Genomic DNA, 21,314 nt, shown 5'->3' on the forward strand with positions numbered 1-21,314 from the left:
TATGGGCCTTTGGGTGGCACTTATCTAAACCAGAGAATTTTGTCAACAAAAGGAATTTAATCTCCTTTAAACAAAGGAATCGAATTAGGTTGATATCTAAGATGTCTTCTACCCTAAAAACTTAATGAAAAAAGTCAGATTTAAAATATACCCTAAAAAAAGATGAAATTAAATGTGGCCAAAAATGTATTTATTTTCAAGGGAAAGGGTTTTTTTTTTTTAGGAGAAATGATATCTGCTTTTTAAAGATGCAAGCTAAAATAAGTCTTCCCATTACATTTTATTTTTATGTTACAGATATCTATGTATATTTTCTGTGTGCTAATCCAAATACTCATTTTTAAGGAAACATTAATGAAATATCTACTTTGTGTCTTCAGCCTGAGAGATGCTATTACCTAATGTCAGAGAACTCAAGGGCCCAGACATATACTAGGGAAATAAGCCCTTACACAGCATGTTCTATAATCATGAGCCTCAGGCAGCTAGTTCCTTCTTGGCTGCTGATGCCCATGGTGTGGCAGACATCCCAGTGTTGATGCTCTCCTAGGTAGCTAACATGCGGCTTTGACATCATTTGTGCACTCCTCAGCTGGCTCCAGTAGTAACCTCTTGATTCCTTTCCTCAGGTGCTACCACAGCCCCTCTTTCTAGATTCTTCTGCTCTGTCGCAGGCAGTTCTCTGGAACAGGGCTCCATCAAGATGGCTCAACCAAATTGCCTTCTATGGCATCTCCATGACTCACGAAACACATTCTTACCCCAAATAAGTTCTGTTAAGTGTGAAGTGCCCCAGATAACTTCCAATCACAAAAGAGGCAGACACCAGCCTCTTCTGTTGGGACCTAAAACACTACATACCAAGCCTTTTGTCAGCATATAATATGAAGATGGCCCATGAGTGAGAACTCTATAAAAATACCAGACTCTTCACTGGGATTTAAAACACTTCAATGGTGCATCACATTGGGCCTTTACTCCATTGATAAGTTTTATTTGTCTGCTTTGACACCTTTTACAAATGCTTCCTATTTATTTAAAAGTATCACTGAAGCCAGCACCGGTAGCTCACGCCTATAATCCTAGCTACTCAGAAGGCTGAGATCTGAGGATTACCATTCGAAGCTAGCCCAGGCAGAAAAGTTCCCCTGAGACTCTACTCTCCAATTAACCACTCAAAAGTAAGAAGTGGTGCTGTGGCTCAAGTGGCAGAGCACTACTAGCACAAAGAGGCTCAGGGACAGCACCCAGGCCCTGAGTTCAAGTCCCACAACCAACAAAATGTACCCCTGAAATATTTTGAATCTCTAAGACAAAAAAGCAGAGAAACTTGGCATATTGTACATATACATCCATTAGGGCTTCCCCCTGAGATAGATTCAGTTGATATTGCTGAGGACCATACTACTCTCAGATCTCCAGGGCAATCAAGCCATCCTAAGTTTCTGGGCCTGTGACTAAATATGTCTGTGGAATTTGTGGGATCTTTAAAAACAGGTGTGGTCTTCATTTTCATCTCTAAAATCTCAGTAAATAGAACCCCACTGCCTAGTACATAGTAGAACCTCAGTAATTTCAAGGTAGGTAAACTGATGGATAGATGAGTAAGTGTATGGATGAGTCAACAAGAAGTTACTTCTCTCTTATGGTGACCCTTCCTGCTTCAGTTCATTCTTGCCTGTGTAGTTAATGAGTAGGCAGTTGTGATTCACAGTGTAGTCATCTTAGCCACATGGACTCCATTTCCTACCATTAATTCCACAGAACTTTAGGTAAATGTAATGGAAATCCATAATGCTGGACCAAAGAAGCTGTAGGTGTAAGCACCAAAGTAGAATCTTGCAAGTATTGATTCCAGGCACTTTCATGCCTGCCACCTGCAAAATCATTGCAAGGCTATTTTACCACTGTGTCTCAGTTTTCTGTATGTAAAGTGGGAATCTTAGTGATACCAACCTCATGATATTATAAGTTAAGAGCTTAGACTGGTAACTAACATCTAGTAAGTACTTTATAAAAGTAGTAATTATCATGGTTAGTAATAAGGTCAAGCATCCCTTATCTGAGATATTTGTGAACAAAAGTGTTTCAAATGTTGGATATTTTTCCACATTTGGAATATTTGTATATACATCGTGAGGCATCTTGGCAATGGGACGCAAGTCTAAGCACAAAATTCAATTGTTTGATATGTGCATTGCCTGAATGTAATTGTAAATAATATTTTTAGTTCACTTGGATTTTTAGTTCAACCCTTCATGTGAGATCAGCATTCAAGAAGTTTTGGATATTGAATGTTTCTGATTTTGGATATACTCCAATTAGGGATGTTCAACCTAAACTACTACTTCTCTCAAAAGTTAGCACTGGATAGAACACTCAGGGATATATTAAAGCACAGATTTCTAGACATCATCGCAAATACCACTAGGGCCCAGTAAAATCTCTCATGAGCACCCCAGCTGATGCCAATACAAGTCCTCCAGAATGAGGCTAGAGGTGCACTGCAGTGGTAAAGCACACATAAAAACCCTGGGTTCCATCTCCAGCACCAAATGTGTGTATTTTATCATTTATTACATATATTATTTATATTTTTATTATATTGTATTTTTATTGTATTTTTTTCTAAAAAGAAGGAAAGAAAATTACAATCACATAAGACCTAGAGGACTCTAGTTGGCATAGTAAGACAGAATCAAAACTCAAGTCTAGTTTGGGGAATTAGTGGGGTGTTCGTTGCTTTGTGAGTAAGAATAAGCATAGAAACTAATCCTAATCATATTTGAAAGTATTGCTTGGTTAAGAAAAAGGTAAAATTTGTTTTTTTAATTCATTTAGAACTTTGCTTCATCATTAATATTTTGAAATGTCAGAGATAACTACATGTCTTTTTAAGTGATATGTAGAAATATATACATGTAAATAGATATATAGATATGTGCCAGTCCTGGACCTTGAACTCAGGTCCTAGGCTTTTTTGCTCAAGGCTAGTGCTGTACACTTGAACCACATCTCCACTCCTGGCTTTTTAGGTAGTTCATTGGAAATGAGTCTCATTGACATTCTTGCCTAGGCTGGCTTAGAACTTTGATCCTCAGATCTCAGCCTCCTGAGTAGTTAGGATTTACAGGCATGAACCACAGTTGCCCAGCCATTGAGTGTGCACTCTCGCTCTCCCTCCTTCCTTCCCTCCCCACCTCTGTTTCTCTATATATATATTTTATTGAGAATACTAACTTAGCATGAGATCTGCCCATGTCATACAGCAAATCTCTGGAATTATTTATCTCGTGAGTATACTGTATTTTATTTTTAATAAGTTTTTTATTGTGAAAATACCCTACAGAGGGGTTACAATTACATGAGCAAGGTAATGAGTACATTTCTTATCAAGCATTGTTGCCTCCTCCTTTGTTTTTCCCTTACCATCCCTGCCCTCCCATCTCCACGACTATACTCCCCCCACCCCAGCCAAAATTGTAAAGTTCATTTTTTGACATAGCATCTTGTACATCTCATAGTTGCAATGGATCCACCTTTGTCCCTATTTAAACAATTTGTTTTCTCTCTTCCCCTCCCCAAATTATACCAACATCAAATAAAGTGAAAACGGGCTATACCGTGGGGGTGGGGGGGTAACATACAAAGCAACAAAAAAAAATCACCTAATAAATATGTTAGAAACAATAGCAAGAAAGAAAAAACCACTTGTGTCCTTATCTTGAGGTTCATTTCACCTAACATCATCTTATCTGAGCTTTTCTGCTTGTCTCAGACATATACTAATTATTGCAAATAAGGGAAACCATGGCATCTATGTTTCTTTGGGCCTGACTTACTGTATTTTAAATGTATACTACATTTTAACTTACGATTCTTTTTGTTGTTGTTGTTTGTTGAGGTGGTCATTTCGTTTGCTTGTAAGTGTTCTCTCTCTCTCTCTGTGTGTGTGTGTGTGTGTGTGTGTGTGTGTGTGTGTGTGTGTGTGTGTTACCTGCTTTTATAAACTAATCTGGGAAACTTCACTATTCACAACATTAGTTCTGTGAGAAAAATACATTTCCGAGTTCCAAATTTCAATTGACAATCTTTAGAGATAGGAAATGACAAGAAGATGGAGCCCATCCATGTATAAGCTACAGCATTGGGCAAGCCATCTATCATGAGTTCCCTAAAATTATTAATACAGTGGTTTAAGTAGACCAGTAGTTTGCTATTTCTTTAACCTCACAGTACTTTCTTAATTAATGGCATCCTTTAATAGCCCCTGGTCTGTTTTCATATTGTTCTCCCTAGGCATTCTTATGTAGCATATTGCCCAAATATTTACAAGTCATAAAGATTTATCTTGCAATCAGTATGAACAAATGAAAAGATCATGTTTCCTGTCAGTTCTCAGCTAGTATTGGTATGCAGCATGAAGGAAAGAACAAAAAAACAATCCCCACCTATTTTAGAGAAGTTAGGAAATAGGAGCTTTTAGACTCACTAGGGTCATTTTTAACTTTCCACTTTCAAAACAGACTATTGACTAAAAGTCATGCATTTGATGTAGAAACTAACATTTTAATTGCATTTCTAAACTATGGAGGTTTTTCTCTAAAGAATTAATGTTCTTAGTAATAAGGTCAAGTTAGAATCATTTAGGCTTATGAGTTTTTTTTAATATATCTAGTTGCTTTTCAGTGTCTTCTCATGGTCTTTGAATTTACAAAGTCAAAAATTTATGTCCTTGACTTGCTGCTGAAGGATGCCAGTACTGATTTTGTTAATGAACAGCCCTAGGAAAACAAGCATAAACCTTTTGTGTGAACATTCTTCACTAGAAGGAATGGGGCTTGCCCTTTCCCAAGTCTGAGGTTTCTGTGAAAATTCTTTCAGACGTGCCTTGAAGAAAAAAGGTTCTTTCATTTTACTTTGTATTCGTGTTATTGAATATGACTTCTGTCACAGGGAAAAGGGGAAAAAAAACCCAATTGTGACTGCTAAAATATCAACGATTTTTAAATGCCAGGCAAAGTACTGCATTTTCAGAATTTTGGGCCATCTATTTAAAGATATTTGCTAAAAGAGATGGGTAAAACTCATAATCTGACAAGTGCATAGAGTGATGAAGAGATTAGTTACAAAAGGATCCATGGAAATCATCTGCTTGCCTTTTCAAGTGGGAAAATACTGCTTAGTGAAATAATAAATAGGAATTATATAACAGAATAATGAGTGTTGATTGGATTTTCTTCCTTTTGTTTTTAGCTTTATGACAAAATTAACACAAAGTCTTCACCACAAATCAGGAATCCTCCAAGTGATGCAGTACAGAGAGCCAAAGAGGTAAGTGATATAATTTCTAAAAGTATTTCTTAGTGTCTCGTATTTACTCTTTATTTCAGATATTTCTGTTAAATGCATTTTCCTTGGCATCTCAGTTAGACTCATTATACTCATATTTGGAATTTCAAAGCTTATCACAGGAAAGAAAAAGATCTCAGCCACAAAACTGCCTAGATTTCTAGTTCTGGTTTTGCTGTATTATTTACTTTAATATGTCACTGTGTCTGCCCATTTTACTTCTTTTTTTTAAAGTTCTTTTACTTCACTTGGTAGAAACAGGCATAGTATCAAATTTAGATTGTGTTTTTTAAGGTGCAATTCTTTGAAAGTTAACTAAATTACTATAGCAATTATACATACTGAGTCCAAAGAAGTCATGCGCGTTGTCAATATACATGACTGTATCTGCCACAAAGTTTTTTTCAAATTCATTTATTATAGAAGCATTATTTGGCAGACAGTTTGGAAAATATAAATTGATCTGTCATCCTATCCCCTTAACAGAGGAGTGTCCATCTTGTGTATCTTTTCCAGTCATTATCCATTTGCATTTAAATTGTATATAGTTATATTCAAAATGTATCTTTTTTGACTGAGGTTGAGACTCAAACTCAGTACCTGCCACTTTCGCTAATTGCCTAGTACTCTGCCAACTGAACCATGCCTCAAACCCCAAAATACATCCTCTTTTACCTCAACATTATTATAAGATTTTTTTTCATTTTTTGATCTTATAAGTCAATGCAAATAAATATTTCCCTTTTTAAAATATTATTTCTGATAAAGTGAGATTGCTAGGTAAAAGAGTCTGAAAGTTATAATCCTTGCCCAACCATATTTTAAACATAAGACTTGCACTGAAAAGTATTTTCTATTCACTATAAAATAAGATGGATACTGTGGTAGCTGCCAGGCCCACCCAGTTGGTCAGGATGAGTTGGGAGGGATTATCTTATCATTTGCCCACCAAGCACTTATTGAAACAAATTAAGGTATCATGGGCAGGAATCATAAGTCACATCCTAGTCTTTATGATAATCAAAGAGAATAGAAGCAGAATTCCTTGCCTTAACAAGACAGTGAAAAAAGATACTGATAGTTAGGCACCAGTGGCTTACACCTATAATCCTAGCTGTTCAGGAGGCTGATATCTGAGGATAGTGGTTCAAAGCCAGCCCTGGCAGGAAATCCATGAGACTCTTATCTTTCCAGTTAATCACCAAAAAACTGAAAGCAGAGTTGTGTCTCAAGTGGTAGAGTGCTAGCCTCGAGCTAAAAAGGCTCAGGGACAGTGCCAAGGCCCTGAGTTCAAACCCAGGCCCAGAAAAAAAAAAACTACCAGTTTCTTCCTAACTATACATAGGAGCTCACATCTCTATAAGTTACGATCATAGACTGTGAGGGAACAAAACTGTGCAAAGAACAGAATCTATGCTTTCATCCTTTTGCTTCCCAGCAAAGAAACTGAAGACCTAAAATACACCAAGTGTTTTATCATCATGAGACAATAGGAATCAGTAACCTAACCACTAATTTGCTGTGTATTTGAATAAGAAAAGAATACTGGGGTGGGGGGTCCTTCCCTGAGGTCATAATTGAATGGCAAGGAGACTTATAGGTGTGATGTTGTAATGATGCTGGAATCTAAGGTTCAGGTGAAATAACCTCCCCACCATGGAGGTTTTCAAAACAGGTTGAAGCCACAGTCCTACTGGGAAGAGAGCTGTGTGCTGCTGACACTCAGTAGTTCAGAAGGGAAACCATCTTTGATCACCTCCACAGTAGGAATTCAGTTGATGACAGTGTAAAGACCTGCATGTGAGTCCAACCATTTCCAGCTACATTTGCTTAGAAAAAGAACAGAGGCTCTGCCATGGGCCAAGGGCCCCAAATCAAGTTAAACAGGTAAACTCCATACTTGGGAGGGAAGGGAAAGCTTTTGAGGAACCATTTTATTTGAAAACATGGTTTTTACCAAGGCAGAGAATATGTTAACAACTTAGTGAGGAAAATTTGAATGAAAGGAATAAAAGTTTCTCTGAAACTGTTTTGGGGTTCGCTTGTATTTCATCCATTGGCAGAGCACTGTTTGGTCCATATGGGAAGATGAGGTTACAGAAGAACATTAATCCTGCCAGGCCACAAGGAGAATTACTTAAGCATATTTTTTCTTGTTCTTTGTGTGTGTGCTGGTCCTGAGCTTAAACTCAGGGCCTGGGTGTTGTCCCTGAGCTTTTTTTTTTTGCTCAAAGCCAGCACTCTACCACTTGAGCCATAGCTCTACTTCTAGCTTTTTGGTAATGAATTGAAAATAAGAGTCTCACAGTGAAAGCAGGGGTTATACTGTGGGGGAGGGACATACAAAGCAACAAAGAGATAATCTTATAAATGCGTTAGAAATACATGCATGAAAGAAAAAAACATTAAAATACACATCTAAGGGTTCATTTTCCTGACATCACATTATCTGACCTTTTCCGCTTGACTCATACATATACTAGTTATTGCAAATAAGGGAAACCATGGGACCTATGTTTCTTTGGGCCTGGCTTACTTCACTTAATATAATTTTTTCCAAGTTTTTCCATTTCCTAACAAATGGGGCAATGTCATTCTTTCTGATGGAGGCATAGAATTCCATTGTGTATATATACCACATTTACTTGATCCATTCATCTACTGAGGGGCATCTGGGTTGGTTCCATATCTTAGCTATGGTAAATAATGCTGCAATAAACATGGTTGTGCTGGTAGCTTTAGCAGTTGTTTAAGGATACAGGTGGACCTGTTGCAACAATGAGAAGTACAAGTTGTCATGTCCAAAACGAGCTTTACAACGTCGGTGCGGGGGGGGGGGGGGGCAGGGGGGGGAAGAGGAGGGAAGGAGAAGGATTGGGATTGGGGGGGGAGGGGGGAGGCTGGGAAGGGATGTGAAGGGTAAACAAAGGAGGAGGCTGCAATGCTTGGTAAGAAATGTACGCATTATCCTGCCCATGTAATTGTAACTCCTCTGTACAGTATGTTCACAAATAAAATAAAATTAAATTAAAAAAATAAAAATAAAAAAATAAAAATTAATAATAAAAATTTAAAATGAACAATAAAAAAAAGAAAAAAAAAGTCTCACAAATTTTTCTGCCTGACTGAGCTGGCTTCAAACTGCAATTCACAGATCTCAGCCTCCTGCATAGCTAGGTGTGCAAGCGCCACCAGTATCCAGCCTTAAGAACATTCTTAATTAACTATCCTAATTAATTAGTATGATTCTTTAAGTTGTTTTTATTTGGCACCTGTCAAAGTTTCTAACAGAAGCAGATAGTGCTGTTAATATCAAAGAAAGCTGTGATGAACTTTTAGTACACATTCATTTTGATGGTGAATTTGGAAGATATTTTCCAATTAAGTTAAATAAGTTACTTAAACTTGTGATAAATACATAGTACAGTTTATTTTTTGTTATAATTGTATAATATAGACTATTATAGTAGTTGTTTTATTTTTATTACCATCAACACTATTCTTTTACCTAGTAATAACCTTTGAATAAAATGAAGAATTTTAAAAACAATTGTCTTGCCTACAATAAAAATCCACCCATAATATTTAATGTGACATAATACCATAGTTTTAAAATATTTTATAATTTTTTACTATCATATCTTGCTTATATTTTAGGTATTGGAAGAAATTTCATGTTACCCTGAGAATAATGATGCAAAGGAACTAAAGCGTATTTTAACACAACCTCATTTCATGGTAAGTAACAATTAAATGACATACAACTAAAACCTTATCAAATGTATTTTCCCATATACAATCATATGTCATTTAATGATAAGATAATTTCATCATTGTGAGAATATTATAGAGTGTCCTTACACAAGTCTAGATGCTATAGACGTCTACATAGCCAGGCAATATGATGTGTGCATACACATATAATACAGTCCTAGGGCCATAAACAATACAATGTGAGATTAAATGAGGCATTAGACAAATAACGCAATCAAGAAAGAGTTAAACTGTGGGAGTGTGGCTCAAGAGATAGACCTCTTCCTTAGCAACTACATACCTCTGAGGTCAAACCTTACACTGCCTCCAAAAAACAGGGTTTTGACTTGGTTTTTGTTTTTTTTTTTGTCAGTCATGGGGCTTGAACTCAGGGCCTGGGCACTGTCCCTGAGCTCTTTTACTCAAGGCTAGAGCTCTACCACTTCAAGCCACAGTTCTACTTCTGGTTTTTAAGTGGTTAATTGGAGACCAGAGTCTTGCAGACTTTCCTACCTGGGCTGGCTTTGAACCACAATCCCCAGGTCTCAGTCTCCTGAGTAGTTAGGATTACTGGCGTGAGCCACCAGCACCTGGATAAAAACAAAGCTATTTAAGACCAGGGTGAGCCTGAGTTCAAGCTGCAGCAATACTAAAAAAAAAGTATAGCCTGGCTCCAATGATTCACGGATGTAATCTTAGCTTCCCAGGAGGCTGAGATCTGAGGATCAATGTTCAAAACCAAGTCCTGTTAGAAAAGTTTGTGAGACTCTTATCTCCAGTTAACCACCAAAAAGATATATATGTATGTGTGTGTATCTATTTTTTTAAGTTTTGATGGCAGCATTTTTTCACCTTATTTGTTGACATAATGTAACAATTTTTAAAAATTGAGTTTGAACCTTATTTTCTGATTGTGGACTTATTTTTCCTTATAAATAATACATTAAATGCAAGTGCCTACTTATATAACTTTAAAGGATGAATAGAAATCATCCACAAAAAGCAAAATAAACATTTTCTCCAGCTCGTGGAACTTCAAAGGTTCTTGGGTTTTTTTGTTTTGTTTTGTTTTGTTTTGTTTTGGGTCTGGTCGTGGAGCCTGAACTCTGGGCCTGGGCGCTGTCCCTCAGCTCTTCAGCTCAATGCTAGCGCTCTACCACTTGAGCCACAGTGCCACTTCCGGCTTTTTTTCTTTTTGCTTATTTGGTGCTGAGGAATCGAACCCAGAGCCTCATGCATGCAAGGCAAGCGCTTTACCACCGAGCCACCTTCCCAGCCCCAGGTTCTTGTTTTTTTAAAAGTCTCTAGTCATGAAAGATATCTCTATATTTGATAGGATAAATATGATTTTAGCAGATGAAGATTTATAGTCACCTATTAGTGACTTTTGTTCTCTGTCCTAAACCATAGATTGTTTTAATGGGGCCACAAACCACAGAAAAATATTTGCCCACATGGCACAACCTTCATGCCCAAGCTCGGGAGTACCAGTGTAGTATGTCATTAGGACATCGATGAGGAAGCCAAGGTCCCCAGGGCCTACTTCTTTCAAGATATGCATCATTTTTGCCCATCTATAGCTTTCACCCAAACCCTAGCAGATATTGAGACCATCATCTGACACCTTGTCAGTATATGTTTCCATAGAAACTCCAATGCATGGATAGCTCAAAACATATTCTCTACTGGCCACAAATCAGCACCATCTTCTCTCTGATTTTACCTGATTGTTACCTTATATTTAGCCTTATATGCATGCCTTTAAAATTAAAATCGCGGGCTGGGAAGGTGGCTCAGTGGTAGAGCGCTTGCCTTGCATGCCTGAGGCCCTGGGTTCGATTCCTCAGCACCACATAAGCAAAAAGAAAAAAGCCAGAAGTGGCGCTGTGGCTCAAGTGGTAGAGCGCTAGCCTTGAGCTGAAGAGCTGAGGGACAGCGCCCAGGCCCAGAGTTCAGGCCCCACGACCGGACCCAAAAAAATTAAATTAAATTAAATTAAATTAAAATTGCCACCAGGAAACCAGGCACCGGTGGCTCACACCTGTAATCCTAGTGGTCAAGAAGCTAAGGTCTGAGGATTACTATTCGAAGCCAGCCTAGGCAATAAAGTCCATGAGACTCTTATCCAATAAACTACTAAGAAAAAGCCAGAAGTGGCACTGTGGCTCAAGTGGTAGAGCACTAGCCTTGAGCACAAAGAGGCTCAGGGACAGCATCTAGGCCCTGAGTTCAAGCTCTGGGGCCGGCAAAAAAAAAAAAAGAAAAAGAAAAAGAAAAAATAGCCAGCAGGTACCAGTGGCCCCTGACTTGTGCCTATAATCCTACCTACTCAGGAGTCTGAGAGCTGAGGATTGTTGTTCGAAACAGCTCTGGCAAGAAAGCCCAGGAGACTCTTATCTCCATCCAATTAACCACCAAAACAGTGGGAGGAACTGTAGGTAAACTAGTATACCACTAGCCTTGAGCACAATAGCTCAGGGACAGTGCCCAGGCCCTGAATGAAGCCCCAGGACTAGCCACCCCCAAAAAAGCCATGGTTTTAATAAGTTATTTTAATTAAATAACTTTAGATGCTAATGGTTATACTTTTAAAGCAATTTTAATTGCATTTCAATAGCTACAGATATTTCATTAGCATACTGATTACAGATCAAAGTAAATGTATAGTTAAAAATTATAAATGTCGTAACACTAAAATATATAAAATAGATATGAAATTCCACCTAGTCAACTGTAGATTCTCTTTGAAATGAAAGTACTCCTTCAAATACTGATGCTTCTTAGAAAGTATTTTTGATGATGGCAGAAAAGTACAGTAAATGGGAAGAGATCCTCTTATAGAGAAACAAAGGACATTCATTATCCAGACTCATCATGTACAAAGAAAAGAAATTACATTGATCAAGACACATTATATTCATAAATTCACATGTTGAATTGAAACCCTCTCATACAACTACTTAAAGATAATCAAAAAATAAATTAAGTTACTTCTTGTGTTTGTTGGCTATGCAAAAGAACAAATAACAATTTTTAACTTTAATGTAGCCATATGCTCCAAGAAATAAAAATGAACAAAATATTTTAAAAGTTTATATTTTGCTATCTATTGTACATATGATAGTTTAGTAAATTTACAATTATTGAAACATATTGTGCAGTTTATTTATTTTACTAAATCATATATTATAAATTTTCTTGAGTGTTTGGGTTATATGACAGTGTTAATACCATTGATGAAAGACATTTGTTTAGTACACCATTATTACATCATTTCTTTTTATATTTCCACTTTAGTCCCCAGCACAAATTTGCTACCTCTTTTAATAAATGATTCTTTCTTCTGAATTATTTGGAATTTTAGTGTGCCAGTCTTTATTTGAACAAGTTAGTTGTATCTGTCTTCATACCATCAGATAACTCCTATTAACCTAGGTAATTGACAAACACAGGGATTGATTTGTCCCTTATTCATTCATTTTTATGTTTTTTATTGTAAAAATACTGTACAGAGGGGTTACAGTTACATGATCAAGGTAATGAGTACATTTCCTATCAAGCATTGTTACCTCTTTCTTTGTTTTTCTCCTATCATTCCTCCCTCCCACCTCAACAACTACACTCTCCACCCCCACCGCCCGTGCCTAAATTGTAAAGTTTGTTTTTCAACATAGTATCTTGTACATCTCATTGTTACAATGGGTCAACCTGTATCCCTATTTAAGCATTTTGTTTTTTCCCTTCCCTTTCTCAAATTAGAAAAGTGAATATACAAGATGCAGGGCACCGACTGACATCAAATACAGTGAAATACTGTGGGGGAGGAACATACAAAGAAACCAAAAAAATCACATGGTACATTATACATATGTTAGAAACAATAGCAAGAAAGAAAAAACCATTTGTGTCCCTATCTTGGGGTTCATTTCACTTAACATCATCTTATATGGTCATATGTTCTTTATTTAAAAAAAAAAAGTCCCATCCATCATGACTACTTAACCCAAAAAGAACCAAATCAAGGTTTGGCTATAATGCATTTGCATTCTGTATAGATGACAGGTACCTTTGAGAGATAAAGAATTTCTATAATAGATTTTCACTGGAATAATATTATTAAAATGTTCCTTCTTTCATAAAAATACTAGGCCTTACTTCAGACTCACGATGTAGTGGCACATGAAGTTTACAGTGATGAAGCACTGAGGGTTACACCTCCTCCCACCTCTCCCTATCTAAATGGTGACTCTCCAGAAAGCGCCAACGGAGACATGGATATGGAGAATGTGACCAGAGTTCGACTGGTACAGTTCCAAAAGAATACGGATGAACCAATGGTGAGTAGGAAAAGTTTACCCTCCTCTCTCTCATAGGTAAACTAACCTCCACTGTGTGGCTACTAGAAAGTAGGAGGGAAGGAGGACATGGATATTCCAAAGAAATAAGCTTCCAGATCTTCAGATCCCCCTCTTCATTCTATGAAATGTTCTGGATAACACTAAAAAGTTAATCATCTTGGTCCTTCTTACCTCTCCTTCACAATTGCCTTTCAACTTTACAAACTCAAAAAAGTCAGCTGGGCACCAGTGGCTTATGCCTGAAATTCTAACTATTCAAGAGGGTGAGTTATGAGGATCATGGTTCAAAGCCAGCCTGGGCAGGAAAGGCCATGAGACTCTTACTTCCAATTAACCACCAAAAGGCCAGAAATGGAGTTGTGACTCAAGTGATAGAATGCTAGTCTTGAGGAGGGAAAAAAATCTCAAGCTCAGGGACAGTGCCCAGGCCAAGTTCTAGCCCCAGGGGACACACACACACACACACACACACACACACACACAACACACACACACACACACACACACACACAAAGAAAAGAATGAAAAATCGACACACACACACACACACACACACACACACACACACACACACACACACACACACACACACACACACACACACACACACACACACACACACACACACACACACACACACACACACACACACACACACACACACACCCTCAGTGATACATTACTGCAGAAGGTAAATCTTCTGGGATAGCAAAGAAAAGAATGAAAAATCGGCATATTTTTTCCTCCATGTTGAGGAATAAGGTTGGAATAGAATTGATGCTGAAGCTCTCCTTCTTGTAAGATCCTCACAGACTGAGATCAAGAAAAGACTCCTGCATGATCACTGAACAGGACAAGAGGATGTGAATGAGAGCAGGGAAACACTGTCAGGCAAACCAAATAAGTTTCCAAATAGAAAGCAGGCACCATGCAGGACTGTGGACAGCAAAGCAAGGTGCCAGGATAGGTCCACACAAGTGTTGAAAGACATGTTAAAGAGTTTTGATCTCAAAAAAAAGTGGGAAGCTTAGGGGTTTAGGAGTTGGTTAGTTGTGGATTTTTTTATTTGGTTTTGTTTGAGGCTTTATTTGTTTGCTTGTTTGCCTTGGTGTAGGTCCTAGGGCTTGAACTCAAGGCCTAAGCACTGTCTTTGAGTTTGTTTTTTGGCTCAAGAGTCTCATGGATTTTCCTGCCTGGGCTAGTTTTGAACTATGATTCTCAAATCTCAGCCTCCTGAGTAGCTAACATTATGAGCATGAGCCACCAGCACCCAGCACTATTGGGGAATTTTAAGCAAGGAGTTGGATCACATTTTCCTTTTAGAAGTATCTCTTTAGAGAATGTATTGAAAGGAACAAGAGTGGGTCTAGGGCACTAATCAGTGGGTTGTTATTGAAATGGCACAAGGAAGACGTAATGAGACTATGAACTAGAGAGATGAGTGTTAAGATGGAAAGATGTGAACAGATTTAAGAAATAGTAGAAGAAATTGCAAAGTAGAAATGTGGTAGAATGTCAGCCTTAATCAGAAAAGGCTAAGCAAGAGTTTCAGCTCCTGAGTTCAAGCCCCTGCACTAGCACAAAAAAGAAAAAAGGGCAGGGCACCAATTGCTCATGCTTATAATCTTAGCTCCTCAGGAGGCTGAGATATGGGGATCTCAGTTTGGAGCCAGCCAATCCAAGAAAGTCTGTGAGACTTATTTCTAAATAACCACCAAAAAGGAGGAAATGGAGCCAAAAGCTCAAGGATATCACCCAGGCCCTGAGGCCAAGCCCCAGGATTGGTATGCGCGCGCGCGCGCACACACACACACACACACACACACACACACACACACACACACACACACACACACACACACACACACACACACACACACACACACACACACACACACACACTGCTCTTTCATAATTCTACTCTTACTGAGCCTTTTATTTTTTACAACAGGGAATCACTTTGAAAATGAATGAGCTCAATCATTGTATTGTTGCAAGAATTATGCATGGGGGCATGATTCACAGGCAAGGTAAGTTTCATCTGTAATGTTTCCCTTGCATTCCTTAACTTTTTTCTTGTAGCCCAGTAAGGGAAGCATTTTTGTGAGCCACATAAAAGATCTGTTTAAAAGATCTGTCTTTGAGTACCAGTCACTGTTGGCTTATATTTGTTCTTCAGCAGCACATGGTACAGAATGCACATATGATGAGAGGATGTATTAAACTTCTCTTGGCTTTGAGCATCTCTGGACCACAGATAGACTTATTGGAGACCACAGGAAAGCAAAGGATCACAGAGCACCCCAGGATACTATTTTAAGGAAGACATCTTTACTGGAATACAAAACATATGCACAAGATCTAAAGCATAAATATATATATATATGTATGTATATATATATATATATATATATATAAAGTTAAATAAGTTTAAGAATGGTTCACTTATTCACTCAGGAATGAGATATGCCCTTTATAAACTAGGACATCAAAGAGGTAACTAATGATATCAAAATTAAATGATAAAAGTTGTCAAATCAACAAGTAAATTCTTAATAGTTGCTATAGTAAGTGCAGTCATTCAAAGAATTCACCAAGGACTACTATGTAAATGAAGAATGTGGAAATAAAAGTTCAGTTGCAATGATCAAGATACATGTATTTATAAACTGCTTTGTGTAAATGGCAACTACCTAAAGATAATTTAAAACTAAATAGCTGCAGTTGATTCTCAGGGGTAGGCAGGATTTGGGTATATAGACTTAGGGTCTTCTTTGAAGGAATTTGTACACACCAATATTTACAGGATATTAGAAATTATTCTCCTCGCAGGCTCCATTTCTTTGAGACACAGTTTCCAATCCTTCTTTTCTTTCTATCATATGCATTTAAAACTAAAACCTCAGACTAGCAGTAGAGCTCAGTGGTAGAGTGTTTGCCTCAAACGTGTGAAGCTTCAGGTTTGTGATGCCCAGCATGGGAGGGAAGGAGATAGGAAGAAAGGAACAAGAGACTAAAATATCCTCTAATACTATATCTACATCCCACCAGTTTTAATATGCAACGTTTTATTGTCATCCTGTTATTCCTGGTTTTACATTTCTATTGTGATCCTTTTCTTCACCTATAAGGTACCTAAAAGTGTAACTTTATGTTCCATATTTAAGGAGATTTTACTCTGTTACTGTAATTTATCTTTAACTTCATTGTGGTCAGAAAATGTGGTATACATGACATCATTTCCCAGAGCCTTGCTAACACTTGTTTTTTAGCATAGCACTTGAATCATTTTTCTAAGTGGTTCATGTGTATACTTCATTTATTTTATAATTGCTACTGCACCATTCCCTGTAAAATGACTGGAATGGCATTGTTAATGTTTCTGTTCAAATCTTAATCTTGATGAATGTTTGTCTTCTTGACCAATCAGTAACTGTTGAACATATCATTATTATGATTAGGATTTTTCAATTTCTACTTGTTAGATCTCTTAAGTAAGTTGGGCTTACCTATTTGAAACTGTGTTAGGTACATAGTAAGACATAGAACCCATTTCTACCCTTAATAGTACTTTGTACTTGAAACCTTTCATCTAGCTTTAATATAGCTATTCCAGCCATATTCAGTATTTCGTAGTGTATCTGCTTTCATCCTTTTATCTCTAACTATCCTGTGCCTGTTTGCTTTAATCTTTCAAACATTGTCAAAGCTAGCTTTTTTACTTTAATACATTCTGATTATCTCTATCTGATCATGAGTTAGTATATTTAATATTTATTATGATGATTCATCTTGCTTCTTTATTTTTATGTATTTATTCCATTTTAATTGATTTAGTCATTCTTTTCTATCTCATTGTCTCCTTGTTAGTAGTTTAGAATATAGCCCCCTATTTTTTGGATTTGGGGGGTTTTTTATACTTTTTATTGTAAAAATACTGTACAGAGGAGCTACAGTTACATGAGTAAGGTAATGAGTACATTTCCTATTAAGCATTGTTACCTCCTCCTTTGTTTTTCCCCTACCATCCATACCCTCCCCACCTTCCCTGCTCCTCCCTCCCCCTCTCCCGAAGTTATAAAGTTTGTTTTCAACATGGTATCTTGTACATCTCATTGTTACAGTGGGTCAGCCTATATCCTTATTTCAGCATTTTGTTATTTCCCTTCCCCTCCCCACATTAGAAAAATGTATATACAAGATGCAGGACACCGAATCAAATACAGTGACAACAGGGGTTATACAATGAGGGAAGAACATACATAAGAAACAAAAAATCACATAGTACATTATAAGTACATTAAAAAGAACAAGAAAGATAAAATCTCTTGTGTCCCTATCTTGGGGTTCATTTCACTTAGCATCAGCTCATATGGTCATATGTACATAGCTTTTGACCTCTTCTGCTTTTTCTAAACATATACTAGTTACTGCAGATAAGAGAAACCATGGGACCTGTTTCTTTGGGCCTGGCTTCCTTCACTTAATATAATTTTTTCCAAGCCTTTCCATTTCCTAACAAATGGGACAATACCATTCTTTCTGATGGAGGCATAGAATTCCATTGTGTATATATACCACATTTTCTTGATCCATTCATCTACTGAGGGGCATCTGGGTTGGTTCCATATCTTAGCTGTGGTAAATAATGCTGCAATAAACATAGTTGTGCTGGTAGCTTTAGTATGGTCTTGTTTGTGATCATTTGGGTAAATGCCCAAAAGTGGGATTGCTGGGTCATAGGGGAGATCTATGTGGAGTCTTTTGAGGAACCTCCATACTGCTTTCCAAAGGGGTTGAACAAGTTTACATTCCCACCAACAATACAGTAAGGTTCCCTTCTGTCCACATCCCCTCCAGCATCTGTTGTTATTAGAGTTCTTGATTTATAGCCATTCTAACTGGGGTGAGGTGGAATCTCAATATTGTTTTGATTTGCATTTCTTTTATGGCTAGAGAAGTTGAGCATTTATTTCTTCATGTGTCTATTGGCCATTCTTATTTCTCTTCAGAGAAGTCTCTCTCTAAGTCTTTAGCCCACTTATTAATTGGGCAGTTGTTTCTTTGAGGATTTGTTGTTGGAGGATTTAATTTTTTGAGTTCTAAGTATATTTTTAGATATGAGACCCTTGTCCATTGTATGGCTAGTGAAGATCTTCTCCCAGTCCGTGGGCTTTCTATTGATCTTACTAGCTATGTCCTTTGCCATGCAGAAGCTCTGTGGTTTCATGCAATCCTATTTGTCCAATCTTTCTTTGATTTGTTGTGTTTCTGGGTCTTTATTGAGAAAGTTTCCACCTGTGCCAAGGAGACCTAGAGTTTCTCCTATTCCTTCCTGTAATGTTTTCAGTGTGTCTGCTTTGACTTCAAGGTCTTTGATCCATTTGGAGTTGATTCTGGTGCAAGGTGATATATAAGGATCTAGCTTTAGTTTTCTACAGGCACTTAACGAATTTTGCCAGCACCTTAAACTGAAGAGGCTTTCTTCCATTCTATTTTTTTAGCTCCTTTATCGAAGATTAGATGGCTATAGGTCTTTGGGCTCATTTCTGGCTCTTCAGTTCTATTCCATTGGTCCTGAGGTCTGTTCTTGTGCCAGTACCAAGCTTTTTTGATAACTATGGCTTTGCAATAGAGTTTGAAATTTGGTATTCATATTCCTCCAGCACTGCTAAGAATTGTTTTTGCTATTTGGGGTCTTTTGTTGTCCCATATGAATTTGGGGGTTGCTTCTTCTTCATTGAAGAATGAGGTTGGAATATTGATAGGTATCTCATTGAATTTGTGCATAGCCTTTGGCAGTATTGCCATTTTCACAATGTTAATCCCACAATCCAGGAGCATGGGAGGTTTTTCTACTTCCTCAGTTCTGCTTTAATATCCTTTTTCGGGTTTTTAAAGTTTTCATCGTAGAGGTCCTTCACTTCTTTAGTTAACTCCTAGGTTTTATTTTTGTGGTAGCCCCCTATTTTTATTATTTTGGTAGTTACCTTGAAATTTTACCATGCATATTTAACTTTCCGTATCCTAAAGTTAAACAATGTAAATTAAACATTCTTTTGAGGCAAGGTCTTACTTTATTACCCAGGCTAGTTGAATTTATAATTCTGTTCCAGTCTCCTGAGGAACTTCAAATAAAGGCATGAACCACTACACCCATCTTAATCCTGCTTTCAAACAGTACAAAGACATAGAAACACTTAACATGATCACACTTTTTCTATCCTATGTTTTCTTCTGCTCAGTGTTCTAGTTACATCTTATTTTAAATCTACAAATTTGGAATTAATATTAGGATATTTATATGACTATTTTTGTTTGGATAAATACAAAGTTGACAATTTTATGTTTATTGTCCTTCTAAGACCATCCTTTGGGAAACATTGTTTGATATTGAAAAGTCCAGTGTTACTACAATTGTCCTTGCTCTGTAAGTGATTTTCTCTTCTTGTTGGATGTTTTCAGATATTTTTTCTATGATGTTCTCAACATGGATTGTTTCATTTATCTTGTTTAGGATACTATAATAGTATCCTAAATCTGTGCGATTATGTTTTCATCAATTTAAAAAAATGGCAACTATTGAAATATGGCCTCTTCTCCATTGCCTTCATTCTCTTTCTAAGCATCACATTTATGTTACATATTCCTCCTGTGTCTCTTGTAGCTTTTTTATCTATTCTTTATTGCTTGTTCACTGTTTGCCTTATGTCTTTATTTCTTTCACCTGAGCACAGCTTTTTTGCTCTACTACTTCAGACACAACTCCATTTCTGGCTTTCTGGTGCTTAATTGGACGTAAGAGTCTCATAGTTTCTTGTCCAAGATAGCTTTGAACCATGATCCTCAGTAGCTAGGATTACAGGCATGAGCCACCAGCACTTGGTTCACTTACATTTTTTTCTCAGTTTATGAGAAGACATTTTTTATTACTTTACTATATACCCTATTAGTGAATACATCAGATTATATTACAGGATAACAACTCTCTTTTTTCCTCTCTCTTTTTCCTCTCTCTCCCTCTTTCTCTGTCTCTCTCTCTCTGTCTCTCTCTCCTCTTTCTCTCTCTCTGTCTCTCTCTCTCTTTCTCCACCTTCCTCCCTCCCTCCCCCTTATTTTCTCTAATTCTTCTGAGAACCTTGATATCATCTGTCTTTTGCAGGATTCACTTTCTTAGGATGTCTGTGATACTGTCCATGAGGATACCACCAATGCTTGGTAGTAAAGAACATTTTTCTAAATTGTTCTATCATTGGTCCTTGCTCAAGATGTTGATCTTTTTCTTCCAATCTTGTTTTCAGCACTTGATCATGTGTTCATTAATATGCACAGGATGTGGTCAAGGGATGGGTTTAGTGTGTTCTTAAAGAATGTCCACAGAAGAGTGGTAGCATATGATTGTCCTGCCATCAGATGTCAAAGCAAGTACCACTTCATATTTCTAGTCATATGGAAGTGAAGCATAGGTAGATTTATGACAAACATAAGATAAAACTCTTATTTTGGATCAAAAGTAAATGCTTCAAGATAGTTCTCTTTAATATTACCCACTTTACTGCTATTATCATGGTTTATCAGGATAATTATCAGGCAGGATAAGAAAAGATATCTCCAAAGAACTAGTCCTTAAAATCTGTTTCTAGGCACACCAATTTTTATTCCTCGGAGCTCACCCTCTTGCCTCCACAGTTGCATTTTTGTTTTAGTCATTTGTATTTGTTTTCAGATCTGTCTGTTCATACCTATTAGTTTCTTCTTGGCGCTCACCTTTGCAACTCAATCTTTCATTATTGAACATATAGCTATTTTATATTCTCTGAGCATTCCAGCATCTATTGTCAGTGAGAATCT

At 37.2% G+C, this 21,314-nt stretch overlaps 1 protein-coding gene and 1 pseudogene across 13 annotated transcripts in view; one reads left to right on the forward strand and one right to left on the reverse strand.

The window, feature by feature from the left end:
- Positions 1 to 21,314, forward strand: part of Cask (calcium/calmodulin dependent serine protein kinase) — a 347,639-nt gene that overhangs the window by 279,594 nt on the left and 46,731 nt on the right. For all 13 annotated transcript variants that reach the window (XM_070040601.1, XM_070040608.1, XM_070040597.1 and 10 more), the window contains 4 exons: positions 5,257 to 5,334; positions 9,010 to 9,090; positions 13,254 to 13,442; positions 15,415 to 15,493. In XM_070040601.1, coding sequence (XP_069896702.1) covers positions 5,257 to 5,334; positions 9,010 to 9,090; positions 13,254 to 13,442; positions 15,415 to 15,493 — 427 coding nt within the window. The remainder of the gene's footprint in view (positions 1 to 5,256; positions 5,335 to 9,009; positions 9,091 to 13,253; positions 13,443 to 15,414; positions 15,494 to 21,314) is intronic.
- Positions 20,609 to 21,031, reverse strand: LOC138840400 (large ribosomal subunit protein mL42 pseudogene; annotated as a pseudogene).

This window comes from Dipodomys merriami, unplaced genomic scaffold (genome assembly GCF_024711535.1).
Source record: "Dipodomys merriami isolate MVZ:Mamm:240054 unplaced genomic scaffold, mDipMer1.0.p SCAF_3, whole genome shotgun sequence".
Taxonomy (NCBI): Eukaryota; Metazoa; Chordata; class Mammalia; order Rodentia; family Heteromyidae; genus Dipodomys; species Dipodomys merriami.